The 22,414-nt window shown below is 36.5% G+C and overlaps 4 protein-coding genes across 6 annotated transcripts; 1 reads left to right on the forward strand and 3 right to left on the reverse strand.

Annotated features, from left to right (window-relative positions):
* The first annotated feature begins 1,425 nt into the window (after nucleotides 1-1,425).
* On the forward strand, nucleotides 1,426-11,855 carry LOC106395002 (protein FLOWERING LOCUS T-like). The gene is made up of 4 exons (XM_022700332.2): nucleotides 1,426-2,501; nucleotides 3,275-3,336; nucleotides 4,778-4,818; nucleotides 5,029-11,855. The coding sequence occupies exons 1-4, from the start codon at nucleotides 2,301-2,303 to the stop codon at nucleotides 5,250-5,252; spliced, it is 528 nt and encodes a 175-aa protein (XP_022556053.2). The 5' UTR covers nucleotides 1,426-2,300; the 3' UTR covers nucleotides 5,253-11,855.
* On the reverse strand, nucleotides 8,201-8,666 carry LOC106392877 (non-classical arabinogalactan protein 30-like). The gene is made up of 2 exons (XM_013833653.1): nucleotides 8,330-8,666; nucleotides 8,201-8,214 (listed from the first exon to the last, which is right to left on the reverse strand). Exons 1-2 carry the CDS (start codon nucleotides 8,664-8,666, stop codon nucleotides 8,201-8,203), a joined length of 351 nt encoding a protein of 116 aa, XP_013689107.1.
* Nucleotides 11,856-13,050: 1,195 nt separating the features above from the next.
* LOC106396598 (villin-1) lies at nucleotides 13,051-18,610 on the reverse strand. 3 transcript variants are annotated; one of them, XM_013837033.3, is made up of 23 exons: nucleotides 18,470-18,610; nucleotides 18,031-18,137; nucleotides 17,850-17,949; nucleotides 17,702-17,770; nucleotides 17,379-17,612; nucleotides 17,113-17,290; nucleotides 16,896-17,028; nucleotides 16,660-16,825; nucleotides 16,444-16,594; nucleotides 16,279-16,367; nucleotides 16,044-16,199; nucleotides 15,858-15,926; nucleotides 15,681-15,749; nucleotides 15,481-15,609; nucleotides 15,263-15,391; nucleotides 15,009-15,156; nucleotides 14,851-14,861; nucleotides 14,645-14,785; nucleotides 14,305-14,433; nucleotides 14,149-14,211; nucleotides 13,791-13,998; nucleotides 13,439-13,590; nucleotides 13,051-13,336 (listed from the first exon to the last, which is right to left on the reverse strand). In XM_013837033.3, exons 2-23 carry the CDS (start codon nucleotides 18,084-18,086, stop codon nucleotides 13,223-13,225), a joined length of 2,694 nt encoding a protein of 897 aa, XP_013692487.2. In that variant the 5' UTR covers nucleotides 18,087-18,137; nucleotides 18,470-18,610; the 3' UTR covers nucleotides 13,051-13,222. The 3 variants fall into 3 exon arrangements, with proteins under 3 accessions (XP_013692487.2, XP_013692486.2, XP_013692488.2); XM_013837032.3 differs by having other exon boundaries at nucleotides 18,031-18,111; nucleotides 18,470-18,602; XM_013837034.3 differs by having other exon boundaries at nucleotides 18,031-18,119; nucleotides 18,470-18,545.
* Nucleotides 18,611-19,480: 870 nt separating this feature from the next.
* On the reverse strand, nucleotides 19,481-21,914 carry LOC106396637 (pentatricopeptide repeat-containing protein At2g29760, chloroplastic). Its single transcript, XM_013837087.3, has one exon. The coding sequence runs from the start codon at nucleotides 21,845-21,847 to the stop codon at nucleotides 19,628-19,630; it is 2,220 nt and encodes a 739-aa protein (XP_013692541.1). The 5' UTR covers nucleotides 21,848-21,914; the 3' UTR covers nucleotides 19,481-19,627.
* Between the last annotated feature and the right edge of the window lie 500 nt (nucleotides 21,915-22,414).

A 22,414-nucleotide genomic window follows, 5' to 3' on the forward strand; every position in this document is an offset into this window, starting at 1 on the left:
AAAAAACTTTAAAGGAGAAAATGAAACTTTTAAAGAATGAATCATAAATCCAGAAGGACAAGAACAAAAACAAGGGAGGACACCTGCCACAACTATAAATTAAGCGCGTACAACCTGAACACATCAGAAATAACGAATGTGTGTGACATCACACAAGAATGTATTGGAGCAACCTTTTGTTTGCCCCAAACACTAAAGTTGCTTTTTTACATTGTAAAACAGAACTAAGTGAATTGAAAACCACCAATAAAAGAGCAACCAAATATATTGAAATATCAGTAAACAAGAATAACATTCAATTTTGGGGTTGTAATTCGTCAAACGAATTTCCTTTGAATGTGAATCAAACCGATTAGTTAACACCAAGTGAAACGGAACTTTAGTTGTCCCCCATAAAAAAGAATTGAAACGGAGCTTTCAATTCTTAATTTAATGTGTGAGAGATCAAAGTTGATGAAGGGTAAATTAAGATGCTTGTTAAGCTTTGTCTACATGATATCCGAAAAACAATCAAATTAGTTGAGATGTTTACGTAACCTGTATATCCAGAGCCAACACTTATGGTTGCCATAAGCAAATCATAAAAAAATTACAATAAAAATAAAAATATATATTATAATAGAGGAAAATCGTATACTTAATTAAACTAATAAAAGTAGTAATTATACAACATGATTTTTTATATTTATTAAAAATATTAATCAAGTATTTATCATTAAATTTTATAACTAATTTTAAGATAATCTAATTAAATTATTCAATGTATTATGCCATAATCAAACAAAGATAAAGTTTCACCAACTTTAGCTCTTTTTAATATTTCAAAAATGCAATCAAAACTATAATCAACATTATCTAAACATTTTAGTTCTTTAGCAATTGTTTACATGTTTGTTACTTAGGAAGTCCATGTATTCGTTAATTATAAGCTCATGTTTTATTAATCTAAATTATTATAGTGCTTTCATCGCATAAACTCAAATTCTAATAGTTTAGCACGTAGTGCTAGGAAACAACTGTCTTTCGTCGTTCACATGGATGCAGATTTACCGAATTGGTTTACAGAGTCAATATGAATCTATAAATATTTTGTTTGCTGTCAAAAAAAAAAAAAAAAAAGTAAATAGAGGATGCCCTTGATCTTTAATTTTTTTTTTGTTGCCATAAACAAAGGTTTCTTTTTTCAACACTGTGGCACGGCACTGGTATATCTATGTTTAACGTAAAATCGATTTTATCTCTAGTATGAGAGAAATAATTTAAATGCTAGCATCGTGTACTAACTTTTTTACACAAAACAAAAACTATTAGATGAATATACATATATATTATGTTTTGAATTTTTTTTTTTTTTTTTGTATTTCAATAACTTTTTAAGATCCTCATCTTAGGGATGGAAGTGCAATAAAAATGGACCACTAAAGCGTTGTGTAAAACAAGCAAAATGGAAACACAATAAAGTTATGTTCTGTACAAAACTAGACTTTTCTTTTACCAAAAAAACCTAGACCTTTCGTTATTTTTTTTTTAATTTTTTTTGAAAAAACCTTTCGTTATTTTTGTAAGTGAATTTAAAAATATTATTAAATAAAAATTAAGTAATAACATTATGCATGATATTTTAATTCATTACATATATCATTATAACTAATAATTATGAAAGCCAAAAGTACAAAATTAATTTTTGAATAATATTATAGAGATACTTTTACTTTACATAATATTATAGAGATGCTCGGCTCTAATTATTGTTTAGTCTTGTAACTATAACATATTATGGCCCAGTCTTGGGGTCAACCTCGGCAATTAGAAGAAGTCCGTTTCAAAACCTCAACAATCTATCAAATTGGCTACTAAGCTAGAAATGTCCTATTTAATTCGCAATTAGTGTAAATCGAACGATGATTCATATAGCATGTGTGAGGTATTTGACTAGGGGAAGCAAATCAATCAAATCAAATATTTTAGCCGAAAGTAAACAAGCCAGATATTATTGGCTAGCGAGCCGCAAGTGGATGAAATATAATTTGCAAAACTTTAGTTTATAGTTTAGAGTGGTGGAATGAAATACAACATTACAACCAACAGAAAAAAATGAAAAGTATGAATCAGAAGACGATAATAACTCGATAAGTGATGTACGTACGTCGAACCAGTTTTAGATTCTTGAAGATAACAAGACACGAATAAGGCAGTTGTAATGGTTTCATTTCAGCGACTATAAATATAGAAGATAGAAATGTAGGATTTATACGAAGAAACAAAAAACAAGCTTTTGTTGAGACTTGAGATCAAAGATCATGTCTTTAAGTCCGAGAGATCCTCTTGTGCTTGCAAGAGTTGTGGGTGATGTTGTTGATCCTTTCATGAGATTGATCTCTCTTAGGGTTAATTATGGCCAGAGACAGGTTACTAATGGTTTGGATCTAAGGACTTCTCAAGTTCTAAATAAACCAACGGTCGAGATCGGAGGAGATGACCTCAGAAATTTCTACACTTTGGTTCGTCTTATATCATCTATTTTTTTTTTTTTTTTTTGAAACACCTTATATCATCTACTTAATTTAGTCAATATGTTAGGCTTGGGCATACCAACTTAAGTGTGATATTGTACTTCGATAATTCTTTTCTTTTATCTACCTAGCTACGTGATGTGTTTTCGAGTGTCTTGCATGCATAACTACTTTGGGTTTTTGGTGATTTTTTCCGGGAATTTTCTTGATTATCATGTTAATTTCTTTTTCTCCAAAATTTCTAGAAAAATCATAATTTTTAATAAGTTTTTTGAATTAATTAATAGTATTGAAACTTTAATATTTTTAATTTATAGAGGTTTATAGAGAACTTAACTACATCAATAAACCAATTGGGTATAAGAAAAGTTAATTAATTTATTGAATAATTGTTTAAATATGTTTAAATGTACTTTTCGAAAGCATAAATATCTGAGACAAAATATAATGACCTAGCAGTTGATATATATGAATGAATACATATTTTGAACGTCAGGACATGTAACTACGACCTTAAGTACTCTTTGTAAAAAAAAAAAAAAAAACTACGACCTTAACTCTATTAACTAGCTTTTTAGCAAAAAAAAAAAACTCTATTAACTAGCATCAGCTTTTTTGTTAAGATAATCTAAGCTTTTAATTAATTCTTGCGTTATCATCTGCCAGAATTTTTTAAAAAATACATTTGTTAATGTTTTCTTGATCTTTTTGATCTTTCATCATCTTCTTATTCGTTTCGTGTTGACGGGGTATAAATGAAGGTTATGGTGGATCCAGATGTGCCAAGTCCAAGCAACCCTCACCTCCGAGAATATCTCCATTGGTTAGTATCAGCTCTCTAATCATTTCATTCTAATTTACTTGAGAGAAAAATACAACCCCACACTCACAGAGATTCTGTACAAGTACAGAACATGACTTATAGTCAGGTTAATTTAGTTTTCATTTAAGAATTAAGAGTTTCATGTTATATCATACGCTTATCTACGCAACATATGTTTTTTTTTGTCTCACCTTTATAAAAATACATATGACTAGATTAAAACCCGCGCCTTGTGCGGGATAAACATTATATATATAAATTATTTTATGTATTATATGTTCTTATATATTATGAAATAATAAATATATATATTGAATAATTAAAAGTCAGTAATTATTATATATATATATAATTAAATTGGTGCGAACGTATAAATCAATTTTATTAATCCAAACAATTTTTTAAAAAATTTGATAGGATATGTAATTAAATTTAAATGATATTAACATATAAAGTATATTTTTAATATTAATGTCTATTAAATTATGCTTTCTACTCATATGTTTTTTTGATCATGTGTATCTTTAATATCAAAAACTTTAAATTATTGATAACTAAATTTTTATTGTGGGATTAATAATTTTAGTAATTTATAATTTTAAAAAAATTATCAATGTTAGTTCAAAACTTTTATCAAAAAAAATTATTCAAAGTAAATTTTGAAATTAAAATATTTATTTATTCAATATGGTTTATAGTTTAATTTAGAATGATATATATACATATATATTTTAAATCTTAATGATTAATTAAATTAGACTTTTATTTATATGATTTTGTAATCATTTGTATTTTGTCTTAACAAAATTATTAAACCATGGATCGCAAAATTTGAATGTGAGACTTTTAACAGTTTTAGTAATTTATAGTCGTTTTTTTTAAATTCAAAATATAACATATACAGAAAAATCTAAGTTTTTATAATATGGTTATTGTGATTTTTTTAAATTATTTTAATAGTTTAAAATTAAACAAATTTGATAGAAGATACATTATTTTTTTATCAAATCTTTATTATTCAGAATCATTAATTGTCATATATATACTTTAGCCACATTAGGCAATTCCGTAATCTTTATTTAAGGAAATAATAAATGACATTAATAATGAATTTATGGTTAGTTTAACAAAAAAACTTATTATATAATTAGATGTACTAACATATTTCTTTAATAATTCTAAGAATCATCCTAGTGATGACACGTGGCTACAAAAAGAAGTTGTAATGTTTCACAAATAATATATAGGGGACTAGTGATGACACGTGACTACAAAAAGAAGTTGTAATGTTTCACAAATAATATATAGGGGATTGGAAACATTGAAAAACTATGATGCTTTAAAATCAAGAGCATTTAAGTATGCGGCTAGATAATATCTTAAATCATTAGCAAAAAAACAAAAACAATATCTTAAATCTAAATGGATGCTCCCATTACAGGTTGGTGACTGATATACCTGCCACAACTGGAACCGCTTTTGGTGAGTTTATTTAACTCTATATATTCACTAAGCCATACATGCAAATATGCAATTAACCAAGTGTTTGCCATGACGTGGACAGAAAAGAGAGTTCGTATACACTGAAAACAATTTTAAGCGGAAAAGATTAGCCCGTTTCATATATTACATCTGTCCATGCAACCATTCGTAGCAATAACCAAAATATTTGTTTGATGACTATTCGTTAAGGCAATGAGTTGGTGCACTATGAGAACCCATGTCCCACTTCCGGAATTCACCGAGTAGCATTGATGTTATTCTGGCAACTCGGAAGACAAACTGTTTATGCACCTGAGTGGCGCCAACGCTTCAACACTCGTGAGTTCGCTGAGAACTACAATCTCGGTCTACCCGTGGCTGCCGTTTTCTTCAACTGCCAGAGAGAGAATGGCTGTGGAGGAAGAAGAACATAGATATCCATGCCTCCCTCCTCTTAAGTTAATCCATTTGTGTACTGTATAACCTTATTTTTAAGCATCTAGATCAGGTTGTTGGAATAAGAATATGATGATATAACTAAACAGAAGGCAGTGTTTCAAAAAAAAAAAAAAAACTAAACAGAAGGTGATGCATGCTGACATCTATGTAAGGTATTTTATATGTAATAATTGAGAGAGGGAGGAATGAAAATGAATGTGTTCTACTTGTATGGTGTGAAATGTGACTTTTTATTTCATTCTACAAACTCTATATCAGCGTGGCATCTGGGACAATTCTTAATACTTAACTTTCAGGAAAGAATGACTATAGAAGCTGGCTATGGCATTTGGAAAGGGAAAAGAATAATGCTTTTCCTAAACATAGAAAAAGTTGAAAGAAAATAATTATTCTTTTTGGTGCAAAACATATCCAAACTACTCTTTGCATCAAAATATATAAAGCCACTTTTCTACAAACAATACCAATGTAATTTACTAGGGAAACGCGGGTGGTGACTCAAAACTTGAACAAGTAAATATGAACAAATTCCAACTAATTCATAGTATTTGTTTAAAATTGTTGTGGTGAATTTATTTACCTTTGTCGATTTAATTTTTTTGATGGCATGACATGAATAGCATCACAGGTTTCTTTTTCACCAGTTGAACTAAAGTTGATAATATAGGTGTTATTCCAAAGTACAGATGCAAATCAATCACACGTACTTTTATAAATCTTACTTGATTTATAAACCTTTATAAAAAGTTACAAGACAATTATATTTCTTCTTCTCACAACTTAACCGATTGTGGTTTGAGAGGCTTGCCTAAGTAATTTTCTAAGACAGAATTTCGCTCCTACAATGGTGTGTGTAGTTTCGTAGGCGTTTATCTTTAGGATACAACTATCGATCTCCGTACAACACACCCGTATCGAGACCTTAACAAACTTTACTTTGAGTTTTCCTTAAGAAACTTGTTATTGGAAAGAAGAAGATTAAATCCAATTGATTCTCACTAATCTTCTCTCTTCTCTCATTTTTCTCTTTCACTTTATATAATGACTCAAGTGGTGCTTTTAATCAACGCATACGTTAATTCAAGCGGTGCCTTTTAATATACGCACATGTTGACTCATAACCGACATGTTTTGTCTGAAACGTTGCTTCCTTTAATTAATTAAAGTCCAACAATACCCCATATTTTCTATTCAAACTCAACAATACCCCACATTTGAATAGAAAATAAGTTCAAATATTTCTGAGAAAGTAGAATCAGTATGCATTGTCTTTTGGACTTGAACCTTTCCTAGTAACAACTTATCGGATTTACTTTGTGGGTAATGAACTATAGTCTTGAATTAACCACATTTTATAGTAAACCTAGACAAAGTGAAACACATATCTCATCAGCTCATTTCTAGTTTATACGGTTGTGTTCATTTTGGTCCTGAACATATCCTAACTTCGTGAGAGCTCTAGAGAATTTAGCCAAATCAATTCTCATAGGTGCGACCCGACACCACTCCCATATAGGTAACGTTAGTTAAAGATAGTCCATTCTATCTCTCTTCTACAAAAGATACTAACATTATTAAGAATAAATTATTCAACCCTTAATCATCAATGGATATACATTATTATTTCATAGGAATGAGAAATGTGTAAAACGTCTTGAGTCTTCCTCAACTAGTTTGCCTATTGAACCTAGACCATGGGATCTCCAATGTTGCTAGGTTAGGTTTCCATCAACTGATGACTCATTATGCTGGCTTAAGACCCATTCCCCTCGAAATGAAAATAACTTGCTTTTTAGATAGGCCTTTTAGTCAAAGGATCAGCCAAATTATCCTTGATCTAATGTAATACAATACTATCACCTCATTGGAAAGAAATTGTCATGCATGTCTACGTCTTGACGTGCCATTGTAATTTGTTTTCCCATAATAAGATTGAGTAAGTGAATAACGTACCATTGGACTCTTGTTTCACTCTAATTCAAAGAATTAAAGCAGTCAACGGGAGATTAGGGAACAAGGATCCGTTGCATTTGGTTGTGTTAACCAAAAAAATTATTAGTCACAACGGGAGGGAATGATGTGCCCTTGGGTAGCGCACCGGCAAAACAGACATGCTTAGCTTGATCATGGGAAGCAGTAATGATATATTTTCATTGTTTGACTCATATCATCCAAACCACAAGGCTTCTACGCATGAAATCACTTGGAGAATGTGCTCAACTCAATTACAGAGCTCTTCGAACAAGAATCAGATCAAATGGAGTTCAGATGAAGGAGTTATGCAATTTACAAATCAGGAAATCTTCAGTTCTCGCGAATTCAACTGGTTCGGATGAACCTGGACATGTAGCCGAAGGGTCACCTTGACCATTCTTCATCCATTTTCGTGCCTTTGATTCATTTATGATTTTCTAGTCAAAGATTTCATTTTATATGAATTGTTTTCATACAATTTCCTTTATTCTCTTTGACTACAAAGTAGTATAAATATGTAAACTCTTATATGAATAAAATCAGTCTAAGTTTGAGTTTATTTTTGTTTTCTTCTTTTCTTTGAGTGAGAGAGAGAGTTCTTTAGCTAGTTCATTGGTGTGAACCAGCTTGTTGATATGGTGGTCAGCCAATTCATCTTTCTGTGTTGTTTGGTGGTTAGCCAACGAACTACATTCTTTCTTAGGTGGTTAGTCTTAGATCGTGGGTATATCAAGAGTCATTCCGCATCTCTTGACGATCCTTTCAATCCATCTCAGTTCTAGAAGTGTCATTTGCCTTCTCGGATCATATCCAACACTCAGCTAAAGTGATCCTTCAATTTAGGGCGAATCAGTACCGACCAAAAAAGAAAATCTCTTTTGCAGCGACTGGTGTATTTTCCGTGATCATAACTGTTATGTTGAACCATTGCCGTTGTCGCTGACGTTTATTAAACGAACATGCCTAATATGAACATTTGCGGGTGACATTATGTCTATATGTACATCTACATTTGTCCCTAAAACGTATAGGATAAACCAATGGGACGGGAAGCATGAACATTTCATAGTGTATATACCTTTAACGGGTTTGGCGCCTTTGAGAATGTTTACACCGGCGTACTTGCAGGCTTTGCAGAAGACCACACCTCGCACGGCCACTAGTGTCCTGTTGAACTTAGGAGGTGAAACCGGTGGGAGAACCGGAGGCTTGATCGGAGCTATGGCAGGTGGGAGAGTTGGTACCTTGGTCGGAGCTTTGGCTGGTGGAAGAGTTGGTATCTTGATAGGAGCTTTGGCCGGTGGGAGAGTGGGCAATGGTGTTATTAGTTTCATTGGAGGTTGAGCTGTAGTGCTGAAAACAGAGGAAATGAAGTAGCAAAGTGCTATGAGAGTTAGCAAAACTGTAGCGACCATGTTCCGAAGATCGCTGTTAGGATGATCTGAGGACTGACTGGCCGGACTGTGAGAACGTACTAAATGGATTGGATGATGCTAGAAAGAGCTGATCAGAGTTGAGGGACTTTCCGTGGGTGGATGGGAGAACTTGGATCGGCGCCTGATTAGTAGCGACTAGAACGGAACCATGTACCCGATTAAAGCTAGGAACGGATCTGTTTTTGAGCCAGACAAAGCTCCATCAGTCGGTCTTACGCTCGGGTTATTGGACAGGCCATTCGGTTTGTGGAACTCAGGATGTTTGGACAACTCGACTAAAATCCAGGCAAAGCGAAATTTTCGGACAGCGATGGTCGGATCCGGACAAGTGTTGTTGGATTCGGACAAGACGGTTGAACTGGTCGGCTGGACAGCGACTGTCGGAAATCAGACAAAACGGTTAAGACTGTTGACTGAGCTGGAATGAGCTATTACAGTAGAAACGGTCTGATTCGGACAAGGCGGTTAGAGTTGTCGAATGGATCAGTCAGCTCTAGCTCGAGTTTCGCCTAAGTAAAACTGGCGGGAACAGTTAAAGTCCGAAAAGAGGAAAAACTCGCGCTAAAACGCCTTGGAGCGCGGGGTGGCGGTTACGGATTAAGAGCCGCGTGTAAAATAAGCGGAAACGGTTAACTTGGCAGTTTCTCGGGCCTAAACCGCCCAACTGCCCATTTTAATCGTCTCCTTTGTCTTATTCCGCCATTTTCTGTACGGAAACGGGAAGAAAGAACCAGAGAGAAACTCAGAGAGAGAAAAGTCTGATTAAGAGAGAGCTTTCGCTATTTGGCTGGATTGATCAAGTCCGAGTCAAGAACGATTGTCTGTGGGGTGAATCCGACTGTCTGAACGTTCGAAGATCCGATGGAAACCGCTCAAGAGGTGTCAGAAGAGACCGAATCAAACAGAATAAACCGACTCTAAGACAAAGGTGAGTGCGTGACCGTGGCCTATCGTACTGAATCGTAGTCTGATTGATATGAATGTTATATGTACTGATTGCTTGTCTAATTCGAATTATCTGCTAAGTTCTGGCTTGGTCCGAACAGTCGGTTCCTTCTATCGACGCATCTGGATCAGATCATGCGCCTAGAGCCGTATTGGCCTGCTAGGGCTTGACTGAATCTGATGGCGCACTGGCTTGGAACGATTGGGTCGGCTAAGTAACTGACTGATGATACGCATGTCCGTTTATTGACTGATTGACTCGATTGCTTTACTTGGCTGAGTGGGACGGAATGACCGCTCTCACTAAGCATACTGTTTGCTTATGCCTCCTTGTTTGGATGCAGATCAAGACCAGACCCGAATGGGTAAAGACATAGCTTGAACGCGAGACAAAGGCAGGAAGGAAGGATGGTGGGTTTGGATAGATATAAGACGAGTTTAACATGTAATAGCCTATAGCAAACTGACTTGTTAACTCGAACCTCAGATTATCTATTCAAATCATATTATGTTTTACTTGACTGTCTGAAAAAGAACTAACACTCTGAAATAATTCTAAGTAAGGAAAAATATGAAAACGGCCCAAATCTGATCGAGGAAGTCGAGCCAGACTCGTACTAATGTTACGAAAAAATGGGTCGGGTCCTTTCAAAAACAATCTTACCAATGAAACCCCTCTTTATCGAGATACTCTTAAGTTCAGTGAGCTTATTTTTCGTGCACTATGAGAGAAAATGATAGATTAATGTAAGAGATAAAAGCGTACATTAAGAAGGGAAACAACTACCCACACCCTTCTTTTGTCTTTACATGTTGTTTTCTTCGATCCTTTCATGGCATAATTTCAAACTGTTTATCTTTTATCTAATTTTTGGTTAGCTAATTTTTTTTCTATATTTACTCTCTCTTTCTCTCATTCTTTATTCTTAATCGTTCTATCTCTTCATCATTTTTCTGGCTGTTGATTGCATCAACAAAAGTCCATATTTTTTGCCCGCACGGGACCGAACACTAGTAATATATTACAAGGCCTATGTGGTTCCAATCCATCATCATTCATCAAACAAAAGATATGCTTTCCCTCTTGTATAACCGCTGTACCCTTCATAAAGGATGAAGGGATGTGTAGTGAAATTACAACACGTTTTTTCGGTATTATATTCTCTTGATGAATTAACTTTGATGAATGATGATGGATTGGAACCACATAGGCCTTGTGATTCTGAACCGATCCGAACATTGGTATTCTGTTCGGTTAGGAGCTCTGATATAGTTGGTAAATTTATAAAGACAATTTGGTCAGTATGGTTATTGGTTAGTTTGGTTTTCTAGTCAAAAAGTTCTAACCAAAATGATACTGATTCAATTTAAACCACATCAGAATCATATCAAATTTTTAAACGGTAAAAACAAAATTACCTGAATTTTTAACCATATTAAACTAAAATTTAATACAAATGGCTATGAAAAATAAAATGATGTGTAGATGAAGATGAAGCTACAAAAGTTTAATGCTATTCTTGAAAAAAAATTATAACGTTCAGGATTGTTTGACCCAAAAACGATGTTTATGCTGGTGATGTTTGTTGGAATCATACAATAAAGAATCTAAGGATAAGGGTTAGATTCTTGAGGTTTAGAGAAAATCTTCATAGAATCAAATGAGAAAAAGAACATCCAAAAGACTTTATTGATCAAAGATTGCATTACAAGAATGATTTCTAGTGTAAAGTGAATCAAAAAATGTGTAAAATCTTTATAGGATGTGTTCTGGGTCTAAATGAAAAAGAGAGGATATTTTCTAAGAAGGAGGTAGCTCCTCATTTATAGAAAAATGTGTCTAGGGTTTCCTAACAAAATGGGCATAATTCATTGTCTTAATGGGCCTTGACGGAGGATGTAAATTCACCCCCAACAGTAAGCCCCCCCTCCCAAGTTCGTAGAGAGAGATGAAACCGATCTCTGCGAATTTTACGAATAGGGTTTATGAGACAATGAACTAGGCACATACCCATGTCGCAGACGATTGTCATGAATGGACCGTCATGGTTAGGTTGTCGTAGATGAAGTGTCATAGATGGACCGTCTCGGGCGAGCTGTCATCGACATACTTCTGATTCCGATCAAACTTCTTACTCCGGGATGGTTGCGCGAACAATCTTTGAGGACATTGTTCTGAACCACCGGAGCAAGTTGCCATGAATGAAGCGTCAATCGACAAACTGCCAACGACAAGTCAGCCATAGACATCATCATGAACGTACCGCCATGAACAAACCATCACAATCAAATCGCCACGGCTGGACGTGTCTTCGCGGTATCACGTCATGCTCGAGACTTGCGAGCAATCCGAGTGACTGCAAGAGAGCGATCCGAGCCGATTAACTGCGAGAGAGCGATCCGTGACGAGTAGCCGCAAGAGAGCGATCCGTGACGAGTAACCGCAAGAGAACGAGTCGAGCGACTGCGAGAGAACGAGTCGAGCGACTGCGAGAGATCGATCCGAGCGACTGCGAGAGATCGATCCGAGCGACTGCGAGAGATCGATCCGAGCGACTGCGAGAGATCGATCCGAGCGACTGCGAGAGATCGATCCGAGCGACTGCGAGAGATCGATCCGAGCGACTGCGAGAGATCGATCCGAGCGACTGCGAGAGATCGATCCGAGCGACTGCGAGAGATCGATCCGAGCGACTGCGAGAGATCGATCCGAGCGACTGCGAGAGATCGATCCGAGCGACTGCGAGAGATCGATCCGAGCGACTGCGAGAGAACGATCTGCGCCGAGTAACTGCGAGAGAGCTATCCATGACGAGTAACCGCAAGAGAGCGATCCATGCCGAGTAACTGCAAGAGAGCGAGTCGAGCGACCGCGAGAGATCGATCCGAGCGACTGCGAGAGAACGATCTGCGCTGAGCAACTGCGAGAGAGCTATCCATGACGAGTAATCGCAAGAGAGCGATCCGCGCCGAGTAACTGCAAGAGAGAGATCTGGATTCTTCCAAGTTTGATATGCTTTGAAGATAGTTCTCCTTGGACCCTCTCCTTCTAGCGCCAACTGTTTGACCCAAAAACGGTGTTTATGCTGGTGATGTTTGTTTGAATCATGCAATAAAGAATCTAAGGATAAATGTTAGATTCTTGAGTTTTAGGAGAAATCTTCATAGAATCAAATGAGAAAAATAACATCCAAAAGACTTCATTGATCAAAGATTGCATTACAAAAATGATTTCTAGTGTAAGGTGAATCAAAAAATGTATAAAATCCTTATAGGATGTATTCTAGGTCTAAATGGAAAATAGAGAATTCTTTATAAGAAAGAGATAGCTCTTTATTTATAGAAAAAATGTGTCTAGGGTTTCCTAATAAAGTGAGCCTAAATCATTGTTTTAATGGACCTTGAGAGAGGATGTAAATCCATCACTAACAGGGATACATATAATCTCAAATAGTTAGGGGGTGTCATACTTTGTTTTGTAAGAAACAAGCATCAACTTTATATCAGGAAGGTCACTGCACTAAACAGAAACATTAGTTACATTAAAACATGTCTTGCTCCAAAGGTCTTTAACTGAATGTGAGGCTGTTTTAGAAAAGACGGAGGGACATTTTGAGTTTGTTCTGTTTCCATTTCGGAAGTGCATAGAACTTTGGTTTTGTCATTTCGAATCTTTCTTCGAACTCTTTCTCTGTTAAGTACGCCTGGAAGACAAAAGAAAAAATAATAATAATAATCTTGGAAGTTCATGTGTTATCCCATATATAATACTAGATCTAAGTTGACATATGTGATTGCAGGATTACCTCTCTTCTTGTTGCATCTATATTTGTCACTGGCTCCGGAGAATCAACTCTAAGCTGTTCGTATGAATATGCAAGTGACTCTAGACTAAGATCGACTTTGATTCCTCCCAGTGGATTCTCTTTAGATATGTCTGAATTCGAGCTCGTCGATCCTGCATCGAAAAATAATGTTTTGATGTGAGATTTAAAGCATCAAATAGCTTAGAGGCAATTACAACATTGAGGAATCAATGGAAGATTTGTTGGTATAATCATCAAGAAGTTTATGTTGTTACTATAGTTATATATTCTGCTACCTTACGAGTTATATGAGCAAGAAGGTCAAAGAAAAGGTTGAAATATGAAACCTTACCATTGTTTGTATCCACTGAAAGAGATTCTGAGAAAAGCTTTTTGACAAGTGGAGTAGAGTCACTGTTGCTTTCTCTGCCTTGTGAATAGCTTGGAAACTTTTCGCTGGAGCAAGATGATACTCCTCGCTCTGATCCATTTGACCGACTTCGCGAACCACGTGATGCGTTCTCCTTTGAGTCTGATCTCCACGGGCTTCCACTAGATCTCTGAAAGAACAAATGTTGCAGCCACTTAGAAACACGTTGATCATTTCTTATATTTGGTTAGTTTATGATCATTTATCTATTAAAACATCAGTAGTCTTTTTCACATTACTTTTGTTTTTCACAAACTAAATTCTTTCAACCGTGACTTACCTTAGTGACTGGCTCCTTCCCTTTCAGACTAGCAAGCTTCCTTTCAAATGAATTACCATGCATCTGCAATGTTCCCATGCATATTAATTATTAGTGCAAGTTCAGTAGACTAGTATCAAAAGCGCTTATGTTTGAGGAGGGAGGTAGGTCCCTTACGTTTGCCTTTTCAGGAACCCAATCAAAGAAACGGGTGAAAAATGGTGGCTCGTGGCCTTCTGTGACAATATATACAGGACTTCTCACTGGTAATAAACCTTCCTCCAGAATGTCCATTTCTAGAAATTTCTGCAAATATCACAAGTACAACAAACTAAGAAACACTAAAAACAGGAACATGAGTTTTTTGCTTCCTAAATCTTATATATGTTGTTGGATTAGTCTAATTATTAAGTCATGTTTACACCCTTGTCCAAAAAAAAATCATACATGTTATGTTCTGATCTCATTCATACTAAAATATCAGCCTAACCAAAAAAAAAAAACAGAGGAAACTAACCAGACCAAGAGTAAGAGCTTGTTGCTTCGACTTTATGTTTGAGTTTAGTCCAATCCAGACATACACTTCAGTTTGGCAGTCCAGCAGTAATACATCTTCAGTAGTTAAGTCGTCTTGCACAAAATTGTATACTTCTTTCGCCTAAAAATCATGCAATCAGATGAGAGAGTATTCCAAGCTGATTTTAATACACACGTGAATCGTACCTTGAGTACATCTGAAGAGAAGAGCAAAACGAGACCACTCTTACGTTAGGCATAAAATACAAGTGCGTATAGCTGAACCATGTAACTAAACAATAATATATATATAATAATAAGATGAAAACAACACAAATAAATGCAGAGAGATGTTTACCATTTACCTGAATTACAGGAACATGTAAATAAATGTGGTTCTTCTATTTGTTTTCTCATTTCCTTTTCTTTTGGGTACTCTGTTTTCCCACCAAGCAAATCCCAGAATGTGTCTGGTTCACTTCCTTCCCTTGTGGACATGGGTTGCCTAGACGGCTGCAGATGGAAACCAAGAAACATATTTGTTACTAGCAACCTGAAAGAAAAAAATAACTAACTCTTAATAAGCCCGAAGGCATGTTTGTATGTTAATGTTACTTACATCAAGGAAATATAGCATTCTGTCAAGAACATCATGGTCAGACTCTGAGGTAAGTTTCCCAATCCAAGTGAAGACAGAAGCTTCATTTTGTAAAATGTAACAGTAGGATGAGTTCAAGGAGGTTGCTGCCTGCATGCAGTTGAACCAAAGACATAAATTATACTACCAAAAGGTATTTTATGACAAAGCAGAATCGCAGAAAGGACAAGAGAACCCACTAGGTCAACTTGAATTGCTTGCATGCTCCTTGAGCTTGTCCCTTGAACACGGAAAAGAGAAGCCTTGCTTTCACCTTCGTTTGCATTCTCCACTAGAAACGTTGTTTTGTACCGTTTACTCAAACCACCCTGGAAAAGTATCAAACAAGTAGAGTCGCATACTAAAATACAAAATGTTCAAGAAAGTATTGCAAACTGACCTTGAAAACAACTAGCGACTGGAACATTGAATAAAAGCGAGCAGGTTCGTTGCCCTGGTGTATATGACACTGGAATATGGAGAATGTCAAATGTAACAACAAATCAGTTAGTTCGAACCAAAAAAAGAGAAAAATAAAAAATGTTAAATTATTTTTGCAATATGATTAGGAACTAACCATTACAGATTCACCCTTGGTTGAAGAAACAATGGCACTAGCATTAGATATGGCATCAGCTCTATCTTCCTGCAATGAAGTGAAGTAAAAAAAAAAAAAAAAATCAGAACCAAGGTCATTGAGGAACAACTCACAAATGATTGTTGAAAAGAAACAAAACTCAAAGGCTACATACAGCCTGCTTACCTCCATGCTTTCACAACCTATCCATACATATAATAGATATTCGTTTCTTTCATTGTAAGTATATTTATACTGCACAATGTAGCAATCGCCGCTAAACAGCTTTGCCTTGTCATGAATGGAGAGAAGCGAGACATCACCACCATCTACACGCCAAACCTGGAACCAGTTTAAAATCCAAATTGATCAGGTACATTTATGAAAGTTTGGTCAAAAATATATTAGATATGAAGTGTACCTTCAGAGCGTCTCGGGAGTTTGTATAAAGAGGTTCATCTTCTTCATCAAAAAACTCCTCCACATCATATCCCTTCCGTTTAAACATTGCTGCATAAAAAGTTTTTAAGTTAGTTATTTCCCATCTATAGAAACCATATCAATAATAATAATATGAAACACAGACCTGCCACTTTTTCTCGACCTTCATTGTAAAGGCTAGACTCTGCTGTCTGAGGCCACTCATCAAAAAAAGATCTGAATCTAGCATTCTCTAGTCCTTCCGTTAAAAGTACTAGACTTGTGCTGGTCGAGCGTCCCTCCTTTCGTAGAAACTCCTAAACATTTACATTTTATGCTTCTGTATCAATCAACTTATATACTACTACCAAGAATGACTTACTTCTGAGGAAGAAATGGATGTCTTCCTTTCAGTGAGCGATGTGTTTCTTCCCATCCAAACGAATACTTCGCTGTCACAGTCCAGCATGTAGCATTTGTCCTTTCCAAGCATATCTTTGTTCAAAGAACTTGTTTCAGTTGGATGTAGATTCCCCCGAGTATCTATCCTGTTTGTTCATATGATGGTCTCTTTTAAAAACATCCTTTTAAACAAATAAATTAAACAAAAATCTTTACCATAACAGTTTTGCACATGTGGTTGGAGTCTGTTCTTGGTTTGTAGAAGATGAACACTTTGGAATGGGAGCATAACCACCAAAGAAAGTCCAGAACTCACCAGCATCTGCATCACCTAAAAACTTCCCATCCTCTACAAGAAACTAAAATGATTAATTGTTTTTTTTTTCCAGTACTTTTATTGAGTTTGCTTAAGAGGAGGGAAAAAAAATCTAACCGATAGTGGCGACCTGACACCTTCCTGCATGCTTGTTATCCTTTATGTATTCGACAACCTCCAAGGCTTTAGCCTTCTCCTGAGTGCTTGAGTTGCAACCGGCAAAGAGGAACACTTTTGATGCGGTATCGAGAACGAACACATCGTCATGGTTCAGTGATGACCGTAGAAAAGGCACCTTGTGTACATCAAAATCAATCAACCATTAATGAATAGCTTGAAGCCTAAACATGTCAAGCCTAAACATGTCAAGCCTCATCATATACCTCTTTAACACGAACAGCATGGTCTCCTTTGCACATTAGTAAGGTGACAGGGTATGTCTCTTCGGCCAAACCATTTTGTGGTGAATACTTCCCTTCAAGGGGTATGATACAAGGTTTGAAGTATGAGAGGAACTTCTCAGTCTCTTGACCTTGAACTTCACGGTACTGAACCGTACAACATCCAAGTGCTGCATCTAACTCTAGTGCTTTGTCAGATGCCAAAACTGAGTCCACCTTCAGATTTTTTTTTTAAAAATAGGTAACAATCTTTAGTTATACCATATACATTAAAACAGTTGTCAAGAAGATGAAGAAGCAAAAACCTCAGTTGCATCATGTCCTAGCCAATAGTGAATGTCATACTGAGGAGATCCGATCTTCCGCAAAGCCGTCTATACATCACACACAGAAACTAAGTATTATTTAGCACACCACTTGAAATTTCAAATCTAAGTCAGAGATGCATCTTACGCTGAGAAGAAGGTAAGCATTTCCAGAGTGGAATCTTCCGAAAGAAGACTTGGGGATCGATATAAGCTGATTATTGAAGATGCACCAAACCTCCAGGCCACTAAAAAAGGGTACAAGCATAAGAGGAAAGAGACAAACTATCTTCTTCTCGTAGATCGCATTAAAAAGAAAAGAAGCGTACCCTTTAGTTCCAACACCTTGAAATGCAGAATCAATGTCTTTGCTTAGCCTAAACATTTTGTTATCTCATCTTCCTACAAGGCTACAACACTGTAACGCTTAATTAATCTGAAAAATCATAAAACCAAAGAAAAGAAGAAGAGTAAACATCAATCACACAACAGAACAACAACAGTGTTGTTCTAACCAACGCCGTTACATTTATATTTACGTTTTCTTTTTTTCTTGTTCCTGCATATGCACGCAAACCTACTCTAACAACACAATTTATCTCTTAGTTTCCCAATTTCTAAAGAAAATCTCATATAACGCCGAAGAAGATCTCTTACAAGAATGATGTGAATCGAAACGTAAATAGCATTAAAAACATAGAACTGACACTAATTACTAGCAATTAATAGAGAAACTGGAGATGATTGTTTAGATTTTTGAATACTTACAGAGATGAGATGAGGGCAGAAAGGATAGGAGAAGAAAACAAGAGATTTCAAAAGCTGAAGAGGAAGCAGCGGCCAAACAAACAGATGAGTAAATAATTATAATGCCTTTTTTTTATCTCTGCTGCATGCCACTTTGTGGGGGCCCCACCACAAGGTTTCATTTCAAAGTAGACATAAAAACACGCCTTTTTGGTTGGATTTCTTTGTATTATTATTTTAATTTTGCAACCCATATATGTATAATTGTATATATATATATATTTTTTTTTTCTTTCTATAGATACTGAAATTTAATATATGGAGTATATCTTAATTGGCTGGAACATATAAATTTACAAAAAAAAAATTGTTGCCTTATATTTGTTATTTTTCATAATATCCATAATTTCAGTGAAAGAAAACAAATTCATAACTAATTTAAGAGAAATTATTGACTTTTGTCAGCATTTTGTTCTCTTTTGTTTTTGAACAACTGCATTTTGTGTTCTCATTAGTAATAGATTACAGAATAAAATCTATAAATTAAGTGTAATATTCACCAAAATACTAATTATTAGTATTATTTTAACTTTTAGAAACTCAAGGAAAGTCTTCATTATCATCCAAAAGTTACTTTCAGTATAAACTCTTTGAATTATTTCAAAAAAAGGGAAGATGGAAACAATGATTTTCACTTTTTATACTTGATCCAAACCTTTCGCTGGTGGAAAGTAAGATCTCAGGACACTGTATCTAATGATCTACTCAAATTGTCTTTTGTATAACTCTAGTGTAAACCTTTTAAACATAAACGTATGAAAAAATAGAGACAGCAGCCAACCAACAAACCATACTTCAAAATCCAAAGATGGATGGAGGAACATACCAAGAGGATCCCTCCAGGATCCAATAGATGAAGACTAGTTTGATGATGGCGACACACAACGAGCACTCATTGGCTGATGATGGCTCTTAACATTCCCAAATGCTGTGATATATATATATATATATATATCCTGGGATTCAACAAACTATCAAAGGTCCAAAATGATTAGAAAAATGACAGTTCTGGTAACTAATGGTACAGAGAGGAAGTCCATATATCATTACAGTCTACAGTGATGATCATATGATATGATTGCAATACAAAATTTTGACAATAAAAACAATCTGAAACTTTCACCAGAAATCGTTACAAGAACACTGCCCATTTCTGAAATGGTGAAACCGATACCGATCCCTCACTATGATCTCTCTATCATAGAGCTGAGATATCATCTTAGCAACTGAGTGACAATCTCCACACACCCTTAGATTCTTAATCACCCTAATCGCCTTAGGAGCCTCCGTTGATATCAGTCCATAACAAATCGCCAACTTCTCACTGTGCAGATTCAGAGACTGCTCCTTCATCTCTTCTTCATCAATAATCTGCAAGACCTGAGACATCTCTGGCTCATAGCCATTCGCTTTCAACCTCTCCATAACCTCGTTTAACTTCCCGTACACCTTCTCACACATTGGGTGCTCGTTGTCTCCCGAGAGAAACTCGTGGATCGTCCCATCTATCTCAATCGAGCTGCATCCTGGCTCTTTTTTAAGTCCGGTGACTCTCATGTGCTTCCTCAGCTCAGAAACGCTTTCCCATTTCCCGGACTTAGCGTATATGTTTGATAACAACACGTGTGCGCCGTCATTCCTAGGTTCGAGCTCAAGCAAACGTGTACAAGCCATTTCAGCGAGACTCAGATTGGCGTGGATCTTACAAGCTCCTAGAAGCGCTCCCCAGACAGACGCACTTGGAGGAATCGGCATCGCTTCAATGAACTTCACAGCTTTTTCTAGATAACCCGAGCGACCAAGAACGTCAACTATACAAGCGTAATGCTTTTCCTGAGGGACAATACCATAACTCGATTCCATTTCTTTAAATAATAACTCAGCCTCATCTACCAAACCACTATGACTACAAGCACAGAAGACATTGGTGAAAGTCACACCGTTAGGCTTCACATTAGCTTCCTGCATTTTATAAAACATATCCAAGGCTTCGTTTCCACATCCGTGCATCGCTAAGCCACCAATCATCGCGCTCCACACAAACACATCTCTCCTCTCTACGGAACTGAACACCTCACGCGCCTTTTCAAGATCTCCGCATTTAGAGTACATATGAATCAACGCACTCGTAACGTAAAAATTCAACCTAATGCCGTGCTTTTTGATGTAGCTATGGATCCATCTACCCAACTCCAGTGCCCCTACCTGCGCACAAGCCGATAAAGTACTCACCAGCGTGATCTGATTCAGCTTTATGTTCTTCTGAAGCTGCAGCTCATGGAACACTAGAAGCGCCTCGTTAGGCTTACCGTTCTGCTCATAAGCAGATATAAGAGCATTCCAAGCAACTATATCCTTCTTAGGCATAGAGTTAAGAACCTCTCTAGCCGCTTCGTAGTCTTCCAAAATCGCATACCCATCAAGCATTGTCGTCCACGTGACGTTATCCCTCTCCTCCATGCCATCAAACAGCCGTTTCGCGTCCTCTATGCTTCCACACTTTGTGTACATATCAAGCATCGCGTTAGCCAACGTCAAGTTCACGTTCACTCTGTTTTCTTCTATGTAAGAACAAACCCTCCTCCCGAACTCAAGATTCCGCGTCTTTGCACAAGCGGACAAGACGCCAACCATCGTGACGTGACTCGCCTTAACGTCCTCCGACTCCATCTTCTTGAAAAGCTCCAAGGCCTTATCTGGAGAGCCCTTCTGCACAAACCCTGTAATCATCGAGTTCCAAGAAACCACGTCCTTTTCTTGAATCGTGGTAAACACTTTACAAGCAGAATCCAAATCCCCGCAGGAGAAGTAACAATGTATCAAAGAATTGGCCACGAAGACGTCGCATCCGACGGCTGATTTAACAGCCATCCCGTGAAGGGATTGGCCCAGAGATAAAGAAGAAACTTCTGCGGCCGCTTTGATGAGGAAAGGGAAAGTGTACTTGTTCGGACCGAACTGGCCGTCCGAAACCATGTCCAAGAAGACCGAGATGCTTCGGAGAGGGTCTGGTCCCGAAGCGTAAGCGCGGATGAGTGTGTTCCAGGTGAAGGAGTTTGGCTGGGGAATTTGATCGAACACCTTGCAGGCGTAATCGAGACTCGCGAAGTGGGAGAGGGCGGAGATGGCGAATAGCTTGCTGGCTGAGTAAGGGTCGTTGAAGAGACCAGTACGGACCATTTGGGCGTGGATTTGTTTTAGTTGTCGGAGATTTGAACATCGGTCGATCAGGGATAGAGTGTGGCGGGAGCGGTCGTTATTGGTCATTGGTTGACTGGGATTGGAGAAGGTCGGGTGACGTGGCAGTGAGAGAGGTTGTGCTGTGGAGAAGCTAGCCATTACTCCGTCTCTCTTGGTACTTTTTTGGGGTACAAATTATAAGCTGAATCAGGCCTGCAACTCTGGTTAACCGAATCCAACTTAACCGGTATTTTGGTTAACGGTTAATCAAAGAAGAAGGTTATACCGTATTTTCCCAAGACAAATGGTTCAGTTTGGTTCTTGGTTCTTGGTTCATTTCAGTTTTAGGTATCAAGACCAATAGTAACAATTTTTTTGTTTAAGTTCGGTTTAATTATCCTTTAATAAATCGTTTCATTTTGATAATTTCATAAAATATGGATAATTCAGTTATGTTTCATAGGTTTAGTTAAATTTGGATATTGGTACAAATACAAATATTTTGCAGAGCTATGAAATGGTAACATGTTGAAGAAAATGGGCTTTGAAGTGATCTAGTTACACCTATGGATGGATCGTGGGTGTGTTATTAGAACAAAAAAGTTGAAGTTGAGCAAAAATAAATAAGAAAAATAACATCAAGTCTAGGATGAAGACTGGTTTCATATTTATCGAATAAAGTCTAAACAAGAATGATAAAAATAAAAGAATGAAGTGAAATTTTAG

The sequence above is a fragment of the Brassica napus genome, chromosome C4 (genome assembly GCF_020379485.1).
Source record: "Brassica napus cultivar Da-Ae chromosome C4, Da-Ae, whole genome shotgun sequence".
In the NCBI taxonomy this organism is placed as follows: domain Eukaryota; kingdom Viridiplantae; phylum Streptophyta; class Magnoliopsida; order Brassicales; family Brassicaceae; genus Brassica; species Brassica napus.